The following is a 20,945-nucleotide window of genomic DNA, read 5'->3' as shown; positions in this document are numbered from 1 at the left end:
GAAATGGGTTGGAAGCAGTAAAAACCCCTCTGGCTCCTGCTGGAGTGAAGATTCTGGGATGAGTTGAGCTGTTTAGCCATGTGCCCTGGTCTGGAGTGACCGTAGGTCTGGTGTGATGTAGAACTATGTCTTCAAGGCTTTTTGTAAACAATTTTTCTCACTCTCCATAAAATCGTTCTCCGGTACTGTCCAATTCTCAGACTGTCCACCTCTAGGGCTCTCATGGCCTGCTGAAGCTCTCTGAGCTCATCTCTCTGCTGTTCTCCTGCTGGCTGGCTGGCTGTTGCAGGACTGAGTTCTTTCATTAAAACCTTCGAATTCCTGTTGCAGGACAGACCGCCCTTCTTTTAGTGTCCTGACGTGGTGTTTGTGGAGTAGTGGCTCCTTTGTGCGGTTTTCTTGATGTTTTGGAAGTTTTTGGACTGTTTCCAGATTTCTGGAGCGTAACTGTTCCTTTATCATATTTATTGAATGTCAGGGTGAGAGATTTTGTATGTGGTGACCTGTCTTCCCGTTTTTCTCATGTGAGGCAATGTTTCATGTATTACTGCATGTCAGTGTGCAGGATGGTGAGGAAACACATTACCTCACAGTTATGTGTTGAAGTGATGTCTCACAATAATGTCTCTGGGCTGGAACTGAAAAAATATTTGCAGCTGTCCAGCTGTAGTGAGTGTCCACTGGAAGTGGAGAAATGTACAGTCTACTTTGAACTGATTATTCTCTCTCTTTCTCCTTTCTCCCTTCACTCTCTCTCTCTCTCTCTCTCTCTCTCTCTCTCTCTTTCTCCTTTCTCCCTTCACTCTCTCTCTCTCTCTCTCTCTCTCTCTCTCTCTCTCTCTTTCTCCTTTCTCCCTTCACTCTCTCTCTCTCTCTCTCTCTCTCTCTCTCTCTCTTTCTCCTTTCTCCCTTCACTCTCTCTCTCTCTCTCTCTCTCTCTCTCTCTCTCGCTCTGCCTTCCTGTTCTGCTCTGTTAGCCAGCTGTGCTGTGATTGGCTGAGAGACACTTCACTTCACCCCCTCTATAAGAAGACACTTCCTTCTCCATGAACTAAACCAGTCCAAACATGTTTTAGTGGAAGAGAAACTCTCTTCCACACTGTTTAGAGAGGAGAGGAACATGAAGAACTTCAGGAGAGGAACTCGGAGTCTCTGTGAGCTCAGAGCCTTTCTGTGATGAGAGGATTATAAACAGTTACTGTACCACAGTGAACTTCCTGACCTGATGACCAGAGGCTTTTCAGTTAGAAGATGGAAACGTCCACCTCAGCTCACGCCGGTCCTGCCCAGACCAGCATGACCGCTCAGACAGGAGGAACTGTCTGCGCTCCTGTTCTCCATGGAAACAATATTCAAGGCTCAGTGACTGTGACCATTATTCAGGGAGGTGAGTGATGTAGGGTAAGAAACCGAGTGAATGGATCTGTTTGACTGGCTGGGGGTTTTAGGTTATATGAACATCACTGTGTCTGTTCTAGAGGTGGTCTACACCTCTGGATACAGTTCACTGATTGCTATTAGTCTTAAGCAGCTTCGATAAAGTGCTGATGTTTCCAGTTGTCTCTCCTGCAGGTCAGGAAGTTTCCAGTTCCAGCACCAGTACAGTTCAGGCTGGAGGTTCTCCTGGTGCTCCTACTCTCACTGAAGGTAACGTCTTAATGTACACATTACAAGTCAACAGGCTTCTATTGTCATTCTGTCCATGTACAAGTACACAGTGGAGTGAAATTACGTTCCTCCAGGAACATCACGGAGCACCATGGGACAGAATAGACTGTACAAAGTGCAACATGCAGCCGTTTATGTGTAAAAAATTAACTAGAAACAACTCAATAAATATGATCATTAAAACAGACATTAGACACAGTAAACAGACAGGATTGTTACTGGTAATTTCCTACTCATTCATAGTAACTACTCATTACAAGTTGTATCAACCATACCTATTAGGAAAGGAACTGCATCAAACATTTTTGTGCAGTAGTGATAATTAAAATCCTAACTTTTCACGCTAAAACAAATATTGGAAAGGTTTGTGTTTAATTAGCATAGAACACTGAGTCACAGTGGATTCGGTACTGTAGAGTCTTTCATGTCAAAGTGAAAATAGGACTCTGCACATCTGCATCATACAAAAAGTACCTGATTGCATAGCATTCACCTCCATCAAGTCAGTACTGAGTAGATGCATTTTAGGAAGCAATTATTAGCATATCACATTTTCATAATTCAGAAAACTTAGAATTTCTAAACAATCTCAAACACTTCTAGACATAAATGACACTGAATATGCACAAAAACTGGAGATGAAATTTTACAGAATTTAAGGAATATCACAGCATACTCGATCAACTACCTGAATGAGGTTTACACGGAGCTCTACAGCACAGAGGGAAGGAGCTGAGAGGTTATTAGATGCATTTATTGGGTTATCCAGCAGCCACAGCCTTGAGTCTGTGTGGATTCAGACCCCCTGTCAGCTTTAGACACTCAGGTTCCTCATTTGGCAAAACTGCTCAATCTCTCTGATGGCATGAGGATCATAAGTGAACAGCCTTTTTCAGTTCAGCCACACATTCTCTGTTCTGAAATTTGAGTCAGATTCAAGAAGGCTTCAATTTCTTGCAGAATGCATGAGATTTTCTTGCAGTATTTCCTTCTGTTTTGCTGAATTCATTCTACCCTCAGAAGCCTTCCAGGACCTGCAGAGAAGCAGCCCCACAGCATGATGTTAGCACCACCATGCTCCACAGTGACATTCAGACCGGTAGACAAACAGCTCAAGTTTGGTCTGATCAGACCATGAGAACCTTCTTTCAGCTGACTTTAGAGTCTTCCATGCGTCCCCAGGCAAACTGTAGCTAGCTCAGTGCCTGGGCAAGTTCACAGTCTCCTCAATTCAGCCAATAATCAAACATCACATGATAAGTTACAGAATGGAAGAATGATTATTATGCAGTTAACTTACAGTTAAAGGTTCAATGAAGGCAATATAGCAATATTTATAGCAGCCAGTTTATTTTATCAGGTAAAACAAAGATATACAGTAAAGGTATTGTGGTACTTTCATACTTTGTCTCTCGGTTGCCTTCCTCGGTGGTCTCTTTCTTGCATGGTCAGTCAGTTTTGTGGATGGCCTGTTCTCGGCTTTCCTTAATGAAGGATGTAAAGGTACTCCAAGGGATGTTCGTTTAGAATTGCTTGGAGTGTTCTTTCCTCTTGGAAACCCTCGCTAAGTTCTATCTTCCAGATACAGGAATATTTATACTACAGTCTCATGAAACACCATGATGGCACACATGTGGTCTACATGTAATAAATTATGTGATTTTTAACACCTATCAGCTGCACCAGTGATGATTTATGAGACTCATATTAAAAAGGGTGTATGCAATGAAGTGCTTTGTGTTTTACATTGTTAAAGAATATTGCTGCTGGGCTCTGTGTTATCCACTACAAATCATCACTGTGTGTAAATAAAAAGACAGATCCAAGCTAATGAAGAAATGGAGAATCAATGAAGGACAGTCCACTTTCTTGAATTAAATCTACAGAGAATCTACTTTTAAAAACTTTATTGTCTGTGTTTACCTCTGAGGTTTGGTCACCGCATATAAACGAAAACTGAGGAAGAAGTTTCGCAGCATTAATGAAGGAATCTCTCAGCATGGAAGATCAATCCTTTTGAATGAGATCTACACAGAGCTCTACATTACAGAGGGAGGGAGTGGAGAGGTCAATGATGAACATGAGGTCAGACAGATTGAGGCAGCATCCAGGAGACCAGCAACACAGGAGAAACCCATCAAATGCAGTGACCTCTTTAAAGACAGACCCATCAGAACTGTGCTGACTAAAGGAGTCGCTGGAATTGGAAAAACAGTCTCAGTGCAGAAGTTCATTCTGGACTGGGCTGAAGGAAAAGCAAACCAGGACGTCCTCTTCATATTTCCTCTTCCTTTTAGAGAACTGAACTTGATAAAGAAAAGGTTCAGTCTGATGGAGCTTCTTCATCACATTTTCCCAGAAACAAAACAATTAAGATCAATACAAAGTGATGATTACAAAGTCATGTTCATCTTTGATGGTCTGGACGAGTGTCGACTTCCTCTAGATTTCCAGAACAATGAGAGCTTGTGGGATGTAACAGATTCAGCCTCAGTGGATGTGCTGCTGACAAACCTCATCAAGGGGAACCTGCTTCCCTCGGCTCTCCTCTGGATAACCTCTCGACCAGCAGCAGCCAATCAGATCCCTCCTGAGTGTGTTGACCTGGTAACAGAGATACGAGGGTTCAGTGACCCTCAGAAAGAGGAATACTTCAGGAAGAGAATCAGTGACCAGAGCCTGGCCAATAAAATCATCTCACACATGAGGTCCTCAAGAAGCCTCTACATCATGTGCCACATCCCAGTCTTCTGCTGGATTGCAGCCACTGTTCTAGAGAGAGTGTTGGGTGGAGCAGAGAGTGGAGAGATCCCCAAGACTCTGACTCAGATGTTCACCAACTTCCTAATCTTTCAGATCAAACACAAGGACCAAAAGTACCATGGTAAATATGACACTGATCTTCAGCAGACCAAAGAGATGATTCTGGCCCTGGGAAAACTGGCTTTCCAACAGCTGGAAAAGGGCAATCTGATCTTCTATGAGGAAGACCTGAGAGACTGTGGCATTGATGTCAAACTAGTGTCAGTATACTCAGGAGTTTGTACCCAGATCTTCAGAGAGGAGTTTGGGCTACACCTGGGGAAGGTGTTCTGTTTTGTCCACCTGAGTTTTCAGGAGTTTCTGGCTGCTTTATATGCATCTCTGTCCTTCATCAGCAGAGATGAAACAAAACAGCTGACCACTGATCTCTCTGGTATTTTCAAAAAGTCCAGCATGTCAGACTTCCTCATGTCTGCAGTGGACAAGGCCTTACAGAGTGAGAATGGACACCTGGACCTTTTCCTCCGGTTCCTTCTGGGCCACTCACTGGAGTCCAATCAGACTCTCTTACGAGGCCTACTGACCCAGACAGGAAGCAGCTCTTACAGCAAAGAGGAAACAGTCCAGTACATCAAGGAGAAGATCAGGGAGAATCCCTCTCCAGAGAAATCCATCAATCTGTTCCACTGTCTGAATGAACTGAATGACCATTCTCTAGTGCAGGAAGTCCAGACATACCTGAACAGAGGAGAATACTTTCGTCTCAGTGGAGTGGATCTCTCTCCTGCCCAGTGGTCAGCTCTGGTGTTTGTGTTGCTGAACTCAGAAGAGGAGCTGGATGAGTTCAACCTGAATAAATATGACCTATCAGATGAATGTGTTCTGAATCTGCTGCCAGTGATCAAAGCTTCCAGGAGGGCTGTGTGAGTATTTCAGTCAAAAATGTGTCACTGCACTGTTTCTTAATTTAATGTATCACTGGATGAAACTGCACTGAGTAGAATAATGATTTTAATTACTTTTTTATTAGTTTCCAACATACCATATTTCATGGATCATTATGTTTGTGTGTGTGTATGTGTGTGTGTGTGTGTGATATGTAATGACGTTTTCATTGGACGACAGGTCTGGACTACAGGGAGGCTAGTTTAGGTCGAGAACCTTTTACTACAGAGCCATGCTGCTGTAATAAGTTTGGTGTTGTCTTGCTGAAATAAGAAAGGTCTTCTCCAAAAAAGACCATCCTCTGGGAGGCAACATATGTTGCTACAAACCCTGCATATATTGTTCAGTACACTATTTTTTATATACTAACACTGCACAAAAAAATCCACAATCTGATTGAAATGGGAAGACATGGGTACTGCACTGTGAAGGACAGGCAGAAATCCATTTGACCATCCAAATGGTCAGACAGAGCCCATTTAGACATTTAATTGGGCATGTAAGACACATGGTAGTCCATGAAGCTGAAGCTGAAGCTTCATTAATTAGAACTAAGAATAGGACGTTTCCATAATAAAAACAACTACAGTATAATTTTGATCTCACTGTATGTGTGTCTTGTGTTCATGTGTGCATGATTGTGTGTATAACTGTGTGTTTCTGTGTTCTGATGTATCATTTCTCTCCCAGGCTGTATAACTGTAATATCACAGCAAAAAACTGTACAGCTCTGTCCTCAGCTCTCAGCTCAAGCTCCTCCAGTCTGAGAGAACTGGACCTCAGTAACAATAACCTGCAGGATTCAGGAGTGGAGCTGCTCTCTGCTGGACTGGAGAATCCACACTGTAAACTGGAGAAACTGGAGTAAGATCAGCACTTTATCACTGTGTGTGTGTGTGTGTGTGTGTGTGTGTGTGTGTGTGTGTGCATGCGTGCGTGCGTGCGTGTGTGTGTAGATCAGTCACACACACTATCAAAGAAAAAAAACTGCCACAATTTTAATTACAGAGAGATAAAGAAAAATGTCAAGAGACACAGTGAAAGAGCCAGAGAGAGAGAGAGAGAGAGAGATGCAGGGAGAGACAAAGAGAGAGACAGAGAGAGAGAGAGAGAGAGAGAGAGAGACAGAGAGAGAGAGAGAGAGATGGAGGGAGAGACAGAGAGAGAGAGAGACAGAGAGACAGAGAGAGAGAGAGAGACAGAGAGAGAGAGAGAGATGGAGGGAGAGACAGAGAGAGACAGAGAGAGAGAGAGAGAGAGAGAGAGAGATGGAGGGAGAGACAGAGAGAGAGAGAGAGAGAGAGACAGAGAGAGAGAGAGAGAGAGAGAGAGAGAGAGAGAGAGAGAGAGATGGAGGGAGAGACAGAGAGAGAGAGATGTGGATGTGTTAAATAGCCAATACGCGCTCATTGGCTTTATATGCCTCATACCCATTGTGCAGTGGACTAAACTGTGGTCAGACAAGGCAACTGGTGAGATTTGGCAATGTCTAAATACACTAAGATGATGCTTAAAACAGTAAAACCTGTCGAGTCTTGCTAGAGAGATATGGTTCTCGCTTGTATGTGCCCAGTTATACTGTTTATGTTGGTAATTTAGAAACCTCCAAATATCACAGAGCTCGTGTGTGTTGATCAGCTGGACCAGCCGTCTGTGTGAAGCAGCGTGCGGTTCTAAGTGATTCCTATCTGCACTGGACTCTGTGCAGTTAAAATCGCCAGCTAAAACTAAATAATCATCAGTGCTGCAGCCACCCAGCGTTTTACACAGAACATCTAAAAACAGCATCCTGTCCACCCCACTGCGGGTTCATACACACACAGAAAGACAAAGGCGCAATGTTCAAAAATGGCACAGACTCTTAAAGTTCTACCTGCCATTATGTCCTCAACTTCAACTGACTGAGGAGCCCAGCTTTTAGCGAAGAGCAGTGCCACACCTCCACTTACAGAGGTTCTGTGACTGAGAAAGGCCCTCCCGTCGTATTCCCTCACCCAGTCTACAGCGTTCCGCTCATCACTGTGTGTTTCCTGGACAAACATCACATCAATATGTTTAAGTTTAAGCAACTCAAACAGTTGTGCTCTCTTATTAGCATCTCTGGCCCCATTGATATTTAATGTCGCCACCCTGAACTCATCCATGTTAAAAGGAGAGTATAAAGACGACACAGCCAGCACTCCACACCACAGAAACCTGAGGGGATGTTCACGCCATCTCACCGCTGTCATCAGTGAGCTGATGGTTTAGTTTGGCCACTATCTTCTTTAAGCGGAATATCTCCTGGTCAGTAAACCCCTCCTCCCCCGAGTTGTTCCGCAGATACTGTACTGACGCAGTCAGGGAAGTGGTCTTCCACCCGCACCCCATTAGCATGTTTCGTGCTCTCCAAAAAATCTCATATAATTTTTAAGGTATAAATTTTCCGCAAGACTGTGAACACGACGAGATGTTGGAGCGTTGTCTGTCTCAGCGGCTCTGTCTCACTCTGCCCAGCGTCCTCCTCCACAGTCACACTGCACCCTGCCCCATCGCTCTCCTTACCTCTGCTGTCATGTTCACTTCCCGCAGCTCCAGGCCTGCTTCCAGGCCCTGTCTCCTCCATTCCTTCCCCGTCCCGGTCTCCTCCAGCCTCGGTGCGCGGAGCGGGGCCGGGCAGCCTCTCCGGGCAAGACCGGATAAGATGCCCGTCTCCTCCACAGCCAAAACACTTCATACTCTCTGTGGTGGCAAATACCGTGTAATCGAAGTTATTGATTCTAAATTTAAAGGAAGCATTCAGTTCATCTGCGTCGTCTTTTAGGATCATGAAAACCTGCCGCCTAAAAGACACGACATGCTTCAGCAGCGGAGATTTGCAGCCGAGGGGGACTTTCTTAATCGGGGACATAATCTGTCCGAACCGGGATAACTCGCGTGATAACGCATCGTCTCTGATAAATGGTGGGACGTTAGACAAAGTGACTCTTTTGGAGGGGGTGATGAGTGGAAGAACACTAGTAAACTGACCATCCAAGACTAAACCGCGGTCAACAACGTCAGTGACCTTATCGACATCATTCAGAAACAGAACTATCGAGCCGTTCATTCTAGACACTGACAGGATGCTGTCGTGGCCCACAGCTTCACCCACCGTGAGACTGCACTCTTCCATGGTGACATTAGTACCCGCGGCGATTTTAATACCATGTCGCCGACTTAACTGCTCAAACGCCGCTCTCTCCCGGGCCGCCATGGCATCCAGCGCGGGACGCCGGCCGCCGACCCCCACTAACCTCCTAAACCACCCAAACACCAGATTGTACTGTCACACACTAAAATGAAACCAGTAAGCAAAAGGCGAGAGAGAGAGAGAGAGAGAGAGACAGAGAGAGAGAGAGAGAGAGAGACAGAGAGAGAGAGAGAGAGAGAGAGACAGAGAGAGAGACTGAAAGAGAGAGAGAGAGACTGAAAGAGAGAGAGAGAGAGAGAGACTGAAAGAGAGACAGAGAGACAGAGAGAGAGACTGAAAGAGAGAGCAAGAGAGACTGAAAGAGAGAGAGAGAGAGAGAGAGAGAGAGAGACTGAAAGAGAGAGAGAGACAGAGAGAGACTGAAAGAGAGAGAGACTGGAAGAGAGAGAGAGAGAGAGAGAGAGAGAGAGAGAGAGAGAGAGAGAGAGACTGAAAGAGAGAGAGAGAGAGACAGAGAGAGAGACTGAAAGAGATAGACAGGTAAACATGCACATATGCGTTTTTATGATTTTATAACTCAGAAACTCAGATTAGACACACAGGCCATAACGATCAGTAGGACTCCAGACTCTTGCTGTGCAATAACGCATGTTAGGAAAGCAGTTTCGAGGAAAAACTTCCTAAAATTATATTTAATAAATCTTGGGTCAGTTTAAAGTTCATATGTCTTCACATTGAAAAGTGCTGTGGTAAAGTTAACATGCTCACTGGTTTCACTCATTTTCAGTCTTTTGCTTCTTTCACTCGTTTTGAAATATGTTATCAAAGCCTTTAAAACATCTCACTGAGAAAGAAAATTCGTTTGGAAGTCTGTGTCAAACAGCAGGAAACATTTGGAAGCACAGACCGTGGATTCTGCCAGAGCACTGTAAACTGTGCTTTAAGGTCGTTTGTTTACCGCTGTACCCAAGACAAGACAGATCACACCTGACATATTAGGAAACCTTTGTTCCTGTATTTTGCATTTTGTATTTTTCTACACTTACAAAAAGAAGTTGAGTAGTATTATAACATTTTCTACAATGCTAAACATCCAGGAGTCCTGCAGTGATGTCAGTAGTGGGTGAGTGATGGGTACAGCTATAAAGCTGTAAAGACAATTAATACATCTGGACAAATGGTGTATATGCGATGCAGGGTGGACCTTCTTACATCCACAGTTAAGGATGTTACATAATTAATCATATTGTCTATTGTTGACTGAATTTCACTGCAAATTCAAAACACTTCTATCTTTGGCTTCCCTGCCACAGTCTATCCCTCTACTGACAAATACTCATGTCCAGCTTGGCATCAAGCACTGCAACTGCTCTCATCTTTGCTTGAAGAGCAGCAAAAATAAGCAGGAGAAGTTTTAGTTTCTTCTTCTGTAGGGTGTTTGCTTTGGAAAGTGTGGAGCACACTGTACCAAAATTAAAGTGGTAAACCTGTCAAGTACACAAGAATAATTCCACACTGTGATAGTCTTACATCTTAACACATTCTAAATCTGTTTATTGTAAAGTATTAGCACAGACATCACGCACCAATGCAGGCTGAATAGCCTAATATTGAAACCTGTATTTTGAGTTGTTTTTAATGGCCAATAGAGGGAAAGCACTCTTGTAAGCTGTAGTGTCTGATAGAAATGTTTACTTTTGTGATGTTTTAGTGTTTTGTGGCGTTTGATAACTTTGATAACTTTGGTTTGTGTCATGAATTTACTGTTTTAAATATATGACTTCTGAATGAATAGAAACATTCAAGTACTCAGGAAAAAGTGTAACTCCTATAGGTCTATCTACATGCATGTTATAGTTTGTGTTAAGAGCCAGTCTGGGGTCAGGCTGTAAAAGAATGGTGTGGTCTAAAATGTATGCTTTGTGAAGGTGTGTGTGTGTAATAGTGAGACAAAAACATCAAACTGTTCTTAACAGCACATACAATGTATATTATACAACTGTACAGTGGAACATCAGTTTATCTTCAGGTTTGGCCTGAAAGCCGAAACAACAAATGAACCCACACTGACTCCAAGACAAATTTGAATTAGCCTTAACCAAAACAAAATAACACTAAAAGACAAACAGCACAAAACCCAGACAAAATGGCAGCCAAACCCTACACCTAGTGAAGCTATTTACAAAATAGAATAGAAGCAAACAGGTTTAAGCGGGCTAGGCTAATTCGAGGTCTAAAAAAGGCCAAACAGTCAGAGATCACCCAAACATGCAAACACACATGCAACAGAAGCAAAGTGAGCAAAGCAAAAGCTGTCAGTAGAGCTGAGGAGGCCTCTTTCATTCTTCCCACTCAAAAACATCTGAACTGAACTGGAGCATGGACTGAATTATGGACGGGAGCGAGTTGGAATGAATTAAACACAGGCTGGATCATGGAATGAGACTGAAACTGGGAAGACAGAAGAGAGACACAGACAAAACAGCAACACATTATGGAACATTTACACACAGTGTAACATTTGGCATTGTTTTCAGATGAACATGAGCATATAAGAGAGAAATAGCGTGAAAAAGAGGGAGGTGCACTTCTGTGAGTGGCTGTTTGTTCGATTGTTTGCGTGTATGATTCTGTGTATTGTTTTGCATTTGATTGTGTGCAATGGTATGTGTGTGTGTATGATATGTCAGTGCTTTGATGTATTTCTTTCCCAGCCTTTGTGACTGTAATCTGAAAGTGAAAAGCTGTGCAGCTCTGTCCTCAGCTCTCAGCTCAAACTCCTCAACCCTGAGAGAACTGGACCTCAGTTACAATGAACTGCAGGATTCAGGAGTGGAGCTGCTCTCTGCTGGACTGGAGAATCCACACTGTAAACTGGAGATATTAAAGTAAGTTAATCACTTTATCACTGTTTCTGTCTGTGTGTTTGTCTATACATCAGTCACACACAAAACCTTTCTCAAAACAAGCTCAGCAATATCTTTGAATAAAGAAAGAAAGAAACAGAGAGAACAGAGATGAAAGAGAGAAAGCAGAAAAACAAAGATAGATTTCATTGTGAAAGAGAGAGAACACAATGAAAAACAGACATAGAGAACACAATGGAATCCAGAGAACTGAGAGAGAACACAATTAGCATGAGTGTGTGTGTGTGTGTGTGTGTGTGTGTGTGTGTGTGTGTGTGTGTGTGTGTGTGATATCAGTGTCTTGATGTATCATCATTTCTCTTCCAGCCTGCGTGACTGTGATCTCACAGAGAAAAGCTGTGCAGCTCTGTCCTCAGCTCTCAGTTCAAACTCAAGTCTGAGAGAACTGAACCTGAGAAAAAATGAGCTGCAGGATTCAGGAGTAGAGCTGCTCTCTGCTGGACTGGAGAATCCACACTGTAAACTGGAGAAACTGGAGTAAGATCAGCACTTTATCACTGTGTGTGTGTGTGTGTGTGTGTGTGTGTTTGTGTGTTTGTGTGTGTGTGCGTGTGTGGATAACTCACAAACACTTTTGTAGAAAAACAACTCAGCAACATAAATACAGAGAGACTGGGGAAAAGCTCACACTTACACAGAGAGCAAAATATATATTAAAAAAAAAATACAAATAAAGACGAATTCAAACAGAATGGATAGATACAGAGATACAAAGAGAAAGAACAAAGGCTGAAAGCTAGATCCATTCCACCACTTTTCTGTGTGCAGTACTATCATTACTGGGCATTACTGCACAAAATACTCCTTTGAACTGTTACAATTTTTCTTGATTTATAAATCATAGCTAACAATTTAATTGTCAATCATGTTCTTCCCATTACAAAAGTGTTATCGTCAAGTTTGTTTATACATGTTACTGATAAATAAAAATGTTTTTATAGTGAATATTAGTTTCAACATCTGTTTGACATATGCTATATTGTCAAAAGTATTCGGTCGTCTGGCTTCACACACATATGAAATTGAGTGACATCCCATGCTTATTGATCTACATTCTCCAAGATGGCAGTGAACAGTAGTGCAGCAGCTTCTCAAGCTCCTGAGAGACCCACATTTTTAGTGTTGACTTCACGCGCTTAAGCGTGTGATGCACAGCCGAACCAAACGCTTTATAATAAAGGATGGTTTGGCTGTAGAAACAGTGACTATGAGTCACTATGAGGCCCGCCTGCCACTGCCCCGCCCACACCTCAGGACAGCAGTGCAACCCTGTTTGTGTCAGCAGCAGTCGGTGCCAAACGTGAGAGGCACAATTTACATTTACAGCATTTAGCAGACGCTCTTATCCAGAGCAGCTTACAAGAGAAAGTATCTTTGCTAGTTACCTATAGGTTAGAGAAAAAGACAGTCCTGCGTTCAGGTACTGCTAGATACAAAATCAGTGTAGATACCCAGAAAAAAACAACAGAGTTGAGCACAGAACTCTGCCATGCAGCACCATGCATTACAATACAAATCAATAAATTACAATACACAGTACATTCAACAATGAAGTAAACTACAAAACACAGTGCAATACAATAAAATATATACAAGTGGAGCACAATATACTGCAATCAATACTTAATTCAATGCTCATTTAAGTGCCGTGTAAAGAGATGAATCTTCAGTCTGCATTTGAAGACAGCAAGAGACTCTGCTGTTCGGACAGCAAGGGAGAGTTCATTCCACCACTTGGGCACCAGTACAGAGAACATTCTCGACACTTGTCTTCCACGTGCCTTGAAGGATAGCAGGTCAAGCTGGGCTGTACTCGAAGCTCGAAGGGCTCGTGGTTCAGTTTGAGATTTCACCATTGCCATCAAGTCGGTAGGGGCTGGTCCATTTCTGGCTTTGTAGACAGCATTAGGGTTTAAATCTGATGCAGCTACAGGAAGCCAGTGAAGGGAGCGCAGCAGTGGGGTGACGTGGCTGAACTTGGGCAGATTGAAGACGAGTCGAGCTGCTGCATTCTGGATGAGCTGCAGAGGCTTGATGGCCACATGGGAAGACCAGCCAAGAGCGAGTTGTAGTAGTCAAGCCTTGAGATGACCAGAGACTGCACTAGCACCTGAGCAGCCTCTTGGGTGAGGAAGGGTCGGATCTTACGGATGTTGTACAGGAGATACTTGCATGACCGAGTCGGGTTCACGATGTGAGTCGAAAAAAATAACTGGCCATCCAGGGTCACATCAAGTCTTCTCGCCTCTACAGAAGGAACAATCAGAGAGTTGATGACCTGTAGTTGCAGGGATGAAAATCAGCTCAGTCTTGCTAGGATTGAGCTTCAGGTGGTGAGCTCCCATCCATGTAGAGATGTCAGACAGGCATGCCAAGATGCGACTGGAAACCTGTGTGTCAGAGGGAGAGAAAGAAAACATTAGTTGAGTGTCATCAGCATAACAGTGATAAGAGAAGCCATGAGAAGATATAACATCACCAAGAGAGCTAGTGTAAAGAGAAAAGAAAAGAGGACCGAACACCGAGGCTTGTGGGACACCAGTGGAGAGCCTGCATGGAGAGGATGTGAACAACCCTCTCCATGTTACCTGATAAGAGCGATCCTCCAGATAGGACTTGACCCACTTCCATTCAAAGCCAGTGATTGCAAGGTTGGTGAGGATGTCCAGAAGGATCATATGGTTGACTATGTCAAAAGCTGCTGAGAGATCAAGAAGGATCAGCACAGATGATAGTTTAGCTGATCTTGCTGATTGGAGCTTCTCAGTCACTGATATGAGGGCAGTTTCTGTTGAGTGCCAGACTGGTTGGGGTCTTGGAGCTGGATCTGTGTGAGAAAGAGAGAAAGTTGATTATAGACTGCATGTTCAAGAAGTTTTGAAAGGAAATAAAGAAGTGATACTGGTCTGTAGTTGTTGACATCAGAGCTGTCAAGCATGGGTTTCTCCAAGATGGGAAGTATTCTTGCAGTCTTGAAAGTCGATGGAACTTTGCCTGATGCCAAGGACTTGTTGATGAGAAAAGTGATGAAGGGCAGTAGATTCCTTGGAGATTGACTGAAACAATGCAGATGGGGTGGGATACAGTGGGCAGGTGGTTGGGTTACAGGATTTGATCAGTTGAAGGACAGCATCTGTGGAAAGAGAAGAAAAACAGTTTAAGGGATTCATAACGAGAGGAGGTGGTCTAGTGGAAGGAGTGGAGACAGAGGGAAAAGACTGGTGGATTCTATCAGCCTTCTCCTCAAAGAAGGTGGCAAAATCCTCAGGGGTGAGATAACAGGGTGGAGGGGGAGGAGGAAGGTTGAGAAGAGAGGAGAAAATGTTGAAGAGCTTGCGTGGATCAGATGCTGATATTTCCAGTTTCCCTGTGTAGAAAGATGACTTTGCAGCAGTAACTTTGAGTGAGAACTTGGAAAGGAAAGATTGGTAGGAGTGAAGATCCTGAAGTCACCCAAGAGTATGAGCAGGGTTTCATCGATGGAGAAGAGACTCAGAAGAGTGTCTAACTCATCAATGAAGTAGCCTAGAGGAGAGGGAGGATGATAAAAACAATGATGTGAAGTTTAGTGGGGAAAGATAGAGTGACTGCATGGTACTCAAAGGAGGAAATTGAAAGATGAGAAAAAGCCAGTGGAGTGAAACACCATTTCCTGGACAAGAGCAAACATGTGCCACCACCCCTGCCAGACTGCCGTGGAGAATGGGAGAAGTGAAAGGCAGAACACAGGGCTGTTGGGTTCGTCGAGTTCATGGGGGTGATCCAGGTCTCTGTCAATGCCAGGAAGTGCAGCGAATGGAAGGATGCGAGGGCTGAAATGAAGTCTGTCTTCTGCACAGCAGATTGGCAATTCCAGAGCCCACCTGCAAACCTGGGCTAAGATTCTGACGACCGTGGGGGATAATAATAGTAATAATAATAATAAGTTGAACTTATATAGCGCCTTTACACAAAACCCAAGGTCACTTTACAAACTGCATATCACATTACATAGATAGATGAGGTTACTGGAATTATGGGTCCTGTGACCATAAGTAGTTCTACATGATCTGTGGGATGAGTAAACAGGTAGTGTAAAACACATGATATACACAGTAATTAGGACATAAAAAGGTAATGAAGGATAATAAAGTGGTACTTAGCCAAAGTTAAGCAGACGCATCTCAGTCGACGAGTCAGTGGATGTAGTGTTATGGTGGGCAATGGGCAACAAACAAAAAGGCTAACCCATGAAGCCACCTTGGCTCAAAGAAAACAAAAGAAAAAAAAACTCCTTCCCTGGCTTTTTAGCTGGTAAAAACAGCAGAAAAAGGGAGCAAAGATAAATGGCGCTCATCCCTACAGCTAATGTAAATCTCATTCGATTTTAATGTAAGTAGAAATATGAATAGGAAGTTCACAAGCTAAAACCTGATATACAAAATGTTGCTTTATCTCAGTAATCCACAGTAAATAGTTTTAACCAATAAACATATCTGAAAGACAGCACCTGCAACTACCAACGAAGTGAAACATTTAACAAGGCTAACAGTCTAACAAACAACAACTACCATTTTATAAGCCCAAACTACTGCAGCCACAAGATGTCTCCACCAGTCTAAAATTCCCTGGGTAGCTTCTGCTCATTGGTTTGGGCCTTTTCACTATTGCATCAATATGTAGGACCAATCTATATGTCTATAGATGTCTATATGACATCCTGCACTACTAATTCCCACACTGGAATGTCAGACTGGCAGCAAAAAACAAAATAGGGCAGCACAAAACCAGATACAAGTTCAAATACAATCCTGAATGCATCTTAGAATAAAATACATTTCTTTCTGCATTTTTTCCACATTTATTAAAGATGTGAGAATAGTAGAAACCAACATTGTGTAAAAAGATAAACATACAGATGGCCCACAAAGATGTCAATAGAGCGATGTATAATAGGTATGTCAACAATTCAGACAATGAATTTGACTTTGAAAAACATGTACAATGGATGATACAGTGTGCCGACATAGATTTAAATTGGACCTTCTTCCACTTTCTGTCATGGATATTCTATGATTATGACATGGCCCATAATTATTGCTGGGATTTCACTGGAAATCAGTATGGTATGTATGCCAAAACCTCTATATTTGGCTCCTCTACCACAGTAAGTCCCTGTACTCATAAATACTCAGATGTCCAGTCTGCATTTACCACTCTTACCTTTGCTTTTAGAGTAGATAAAATAGGTAAAAAAATGTGTTTCTCTATACCTCTCTGTACCTCTATTAAATCTACCTAGACAACAAGAATAGATTCCATGTTGTGATATTCTTACATTTGAACACCTTCTAGTATCAGTAAAGTATCTGCACATATGAAAACACAAACGTACAGCAGTAATGAAGGCTGAATAGGTTCAAACTGAAATCTGAGAGAGAGAGAGAGAGAGAGAGAGAGAGAGAGAGAGTGAAAGAGAGAGGGAACAATGTTCTGATGTATTACTATTCCTGTCTCAGACTGTTTGACTGTAAACTCACAGAGAAAAGCTGCGCAGCTCTATCCTCAGCCCTCAGCTCAAGCTTATCATGTCTGAAGGAACTGAACCTGAATGACAATCAACTGCAGGACTCAGGAGTGGAGCTGCTCTCTGCTAGGCTGAAGAATCTACACTGTAAACTGGAGAAATTGAGGTAGGATCAGATCTTCATAAATCTATGTGTTTGAAGTACATAATGGAGTACAGAGAAAGACAACTGAGAAAGAACATAATGAAATACAGAGACCTGTAAGAGAGAGAACACAAAATAGAGTTACAAAGAACTGAATGATGTAGACCACAGTGAAATACACAGAGAGATACAAAGATAGAACATGGGGCTGTATATGTGTGTGATGTCCATTTCTGATTAATCATCATTTCTCTTCCAGGCTGTGTTGGTGTAATCTCACAGAGAAAAGCTGTGCAGCTCTGTCCTTAGCTCTCAGCTCAAACCCATCCAGTCTGAGAGAACTGGACCTCAGTTATAATGAACTGCAGGATTCAGGAGTGGAGCTGCTCTCTGCTGGACTGGAGAATCCACACTGTAAACTGGAAGTACTGAGGTAAAATCATCACCTCATCACTTTGAGTGTATAGATGATTCACACAGAAACTTTCATTAAAAATCAGCAACTTCTTTAAATATAGAGAAGGAGATCAAGTGAGAGAGAGTCAGCAAGTATAGAGATGCAGAGAAAGCTAGAGAGAGAGAGAGAGAGAGAGAGAGGTAACTGGTGTGTGTGTGTGTGTGATTTCAGAGTTCTGATGTATCATAATTTCTCTCCCAGGCTGTGTAACTGTAATCTCACAGAGAGAGGCTGTGCAGCTCTGTCCTCAGCTCTCAGCTCAAACTCTGCTAGTCTGGTAGAACTGAATATGAGTGCCAATAAACTGTGGGATTCAGGAGTGGAGCTGCTCTCTGATGGACTGAAGAATCCACACTGTAAACTGGAGACACTATGGTGAGAGGTACACCCCCAAACACTTACATATCTCTGCAGTGTTTAATATATCAACAGCATATTTAAGCATAAAGAGAGGGAGACAGAGAGAATGGCAGACACAGACAGAAAGAAAGGATGTATGTCACAAAGAATGAGCAAGGCAGGAAGACCGAGAGAAAATATATAGAGCTGAGAGAGTGACAGAAACAGACAGGTAGAAAAGTGGGAAATACAGAGATGGAAATGCAGGGAGAGAACATGGGGCTGTGTGTGTGTGTGTGTGTGTGTGTGTGTGTGTGTGTGTGTGTGTGTGTGTGTGTTGATCTGCATGTCTTAGGAGTTTTTCTCCTTCTCTCTGCAGGCTGTATAACTGCAGTATTACAGGTGATGGCTGTGCTGCTCTGGCTTCAGCTTTAAGATCAAACCCCTCCTCTCACCTTAAAGAGCTGAACCTGAACTCCAATAAACCAGGAAATTCAGGAGTGAAGCTGCTCTCTGATCTCCTGGAGGATCCACACTGTAAACTGGAGAAATTAGAGTGAGTTACTGAATTACTGTTTCTACACAGACACACACACACACACACACACCCACACACCTCCACACACACACACACACACACACACACACACACATGCACACACACACATACACACACACATGCTTATACTCATACATATACAAACACACACTTATACACAAAAACCCACAATCACACAGAAACTGAGCTGAGAATGTAGAAGATAGTTGTGTAATAGGTGTAACATGCATTTGTATTTCAAATATAAAAGTGAAAGGACAAAGAATTAACTTTAAATATGAAATAAGAACATGATCCAATTTATGAGTCTGTTATATAAACTATTACAATGCTGGTTTATTTGCAGTGAAATATGATAATTAGAGTTGTGTTTATGCCCAGTTAATATTGCAACTTAAGATGGAGTTTAGACCCTGATGGATCAAACCTTAAACATTCACCACTAAAACTCTAACTGGAGCAGCTTTGATGTTTTTCATTCTTTAGTAAGTTTAATTTTACATTGTGTTTGATTTTCTTCATGAAGTCCACAACAGGACTGGACAGGTTCTAGACGTGCTGGTGCTGAATGACCCATCAGTTCACATCTGATGATTCTCTCCTCTTCTCTGTCTTACAGCATCTGAACCCCAACCAGCTGATCTGCTCTCACACACAGAGGGCTATGAGGAGAGGATGACGTCTTAGTACAAACACACACTATTAATGACATCATTTCCTGTACACCGGTGACTGCACCTTCAATGACCCTTCCATCAAACTCCTCACACTGGTGGACGACCCATAGCAACCACATGAGCTCATCACTCTAAACCAGTGGAAACGCTAGCAGAGTTTCATAAGTAATCTTAAACACTGAGATGAGTTTCTACATTATTTTATCAGCACAGAGCACCTCCTGAAGAACAGCTCAGTGATCTATACTTAAATATAATGCTAGTCTACTTAAACTACACATTGAGTGCTCCTGGGATACATTAAATGGATCTATTTAACTATGGAACATATCTTTTATAATACTTATTTTATTTATGGTAAATTGGTACTGATGATATACATCATAGAACACATGTGATTGTGTTTATTTTATGGTAAAACTATACTTTTTCAAGTTCGTCCTAGGCCCATGTATTATATCTGTAAACAAATATTTATTTTGTATTCAAAAATCAAGCCATGCTTACAGTGACTGTGTTTATTATATGTTCTAACTATACTTTCACAAAAGGAGCATTTTTGTTCAACTTCAGTGAAGAAAACTTTACAAAGTATTTCCAAGTACTCTGTTATTTATGTGTTAAACCTATATGTACTTGAAGCAAGATAAGATAAGACAGTCCTTTATTAGTCCAACAATGGGGAAATGTCATCAAATTAAATCATCAAGTCAAATTTATTTGTAGCGCTTGTTACAACGGATGTTGTCACAAAGCAGCTTCACAGAATTTCAGAAAAGACAAAGTTTTAACAAGAATGTAAAACCCCCCCGGTGGGCAAGCCAGGGGCACCAGTGGCAAGGAGAACCTCCCTCAGAACTGAGGAAGAAACCTTTGGAGGAACCAGGCTCACCAGGGGGGACCCTCCTCTGGTCAAACTACCTACAAGTGATTATATTACTAATATTAATAGCAGTAATATTGGTATTAGGAATAACTAGGAGTCTATGAGAACATCAGTGTAGGGTGGGCAGCTAGTCTAAGGCAGGTGGTGGCAGCTGGGGCGTGGGCAGCTGGTCTGAAGTGGGCAGCAGGAGGGCTCGACAGTCAGTCGTCCTTCAGTGTCCAGCCGGACATGTGGGTGATTGTACACTCGGAAAGAAAGCAGGGAGAGGGAATTAGTTTTATTCTATCCGTTTGTACATAAACAGGGAATGTGGACATTTCCAGAGTGCGGCTAACGACTCCGGCAGATCTGACTATGACAGCTTAACTAACAGGAGAGAACCAGAAGAACACACAGACATGGCAGCACTCTGAGACAGTCTGGCATCCCTCCGCTCCACCGTCCACAAATAATAATAATAATAAATTTTATTTAAAGCGCCTTTCAAACACCCAAGGACACTGTACAAATAAAACGGGGAAAAAGGGTCAGATAAAGCAAAAAAAAAAAAAAAAAACTTCTTTGGACCCAGAAGGAGAACCTCTGTTTTGTTACTGTTTAATAGGAGGAAGTTACGTGACATCCAGCCTTTCACGTCTTTTACACAGTCCTGCATTTTCTTTAACCTGTATTGGTCATCAGGTTTGGCTGATCTGTACAGTTGAGTATCGTCTGCATAACAATGAAAGTTTACGCCATGGTTACTTATAACTGTGCCTAACGGTAACATGTATAGTGTAAATAATAAAGGTCCTAATATAGAGCCTTGCGGAACTCCAAATCTCACTTTTGAATAATTGGAAGATAAATTGTTTACCCTAACGAACTGATAACGTTCTGATAGGTAAGATCTGAGCCATGA

At 42.5% G+C, this 20,945-nt stretch overlaps 1 protein-coding gene across 1 annotated transcript; it reads left to right on the top strand.

Moving 5' to 3' along the window:
- The first annotated feature begins 1,109 nt into the window (after positions 1 to 1,109).
- On the top strand, positions 1,110 to 19,481 carry LOC108414505 (NACHT, LRR and PYD domains-containing protein 12-like). The gene is made up of 11 exons (XM_037541092.1): positions 1,110 to 1,387; positions 1,573 to 1,647; positions 3,599 to 5,354; positions 6,067 to 6,240; positions 11,263 to 11,436; positions 11,782 to 11,952; positions 16,974 to 17,147; positions 17,386 to 17,559; positions 17,785 to 17,958; positions 18,302 to 18,478; positions 19,101 to 19,481. The coding sequence occupies exons 1-11, from the start codon at positions 1,252 to 1,254 to the stop codon at positions 19,105 to 19,107; spliced, it is 3,192 nt and encodes a 1,063-aa protein (XP_037396989.1). The 5' UTR covers positions 1,110 to 1,251; the 3' UTR covers positions 19,108 to 19,481.
- The last annotated feature ends 1,464 nt before the right edge of the window (positions 19,482 to 20,945 follow it).

The sequence above is a fragment of the Pygocentrus nattereri genome, chromosome 9 (assembly GCF_015220715.1).
Source record: "Pygocentrus nattereri isolate fPygNat1 chromosome 9, fPygNat1.pri, whole genome shotgun sequence".
Classification (NCBI taxonomy): domain Eukaryota; kingdom Metazoa; phylum Chordata; class Actinopteri; order Characiformes; family Serrasalmidae; genus Pygocentrus; species Pygocentrus nattereri.
The sequence above is the reverse complement of the archived record's forward strand: the minus strand, read 5'-3'. Positions and strand labels throughout refer to the sequence as shown.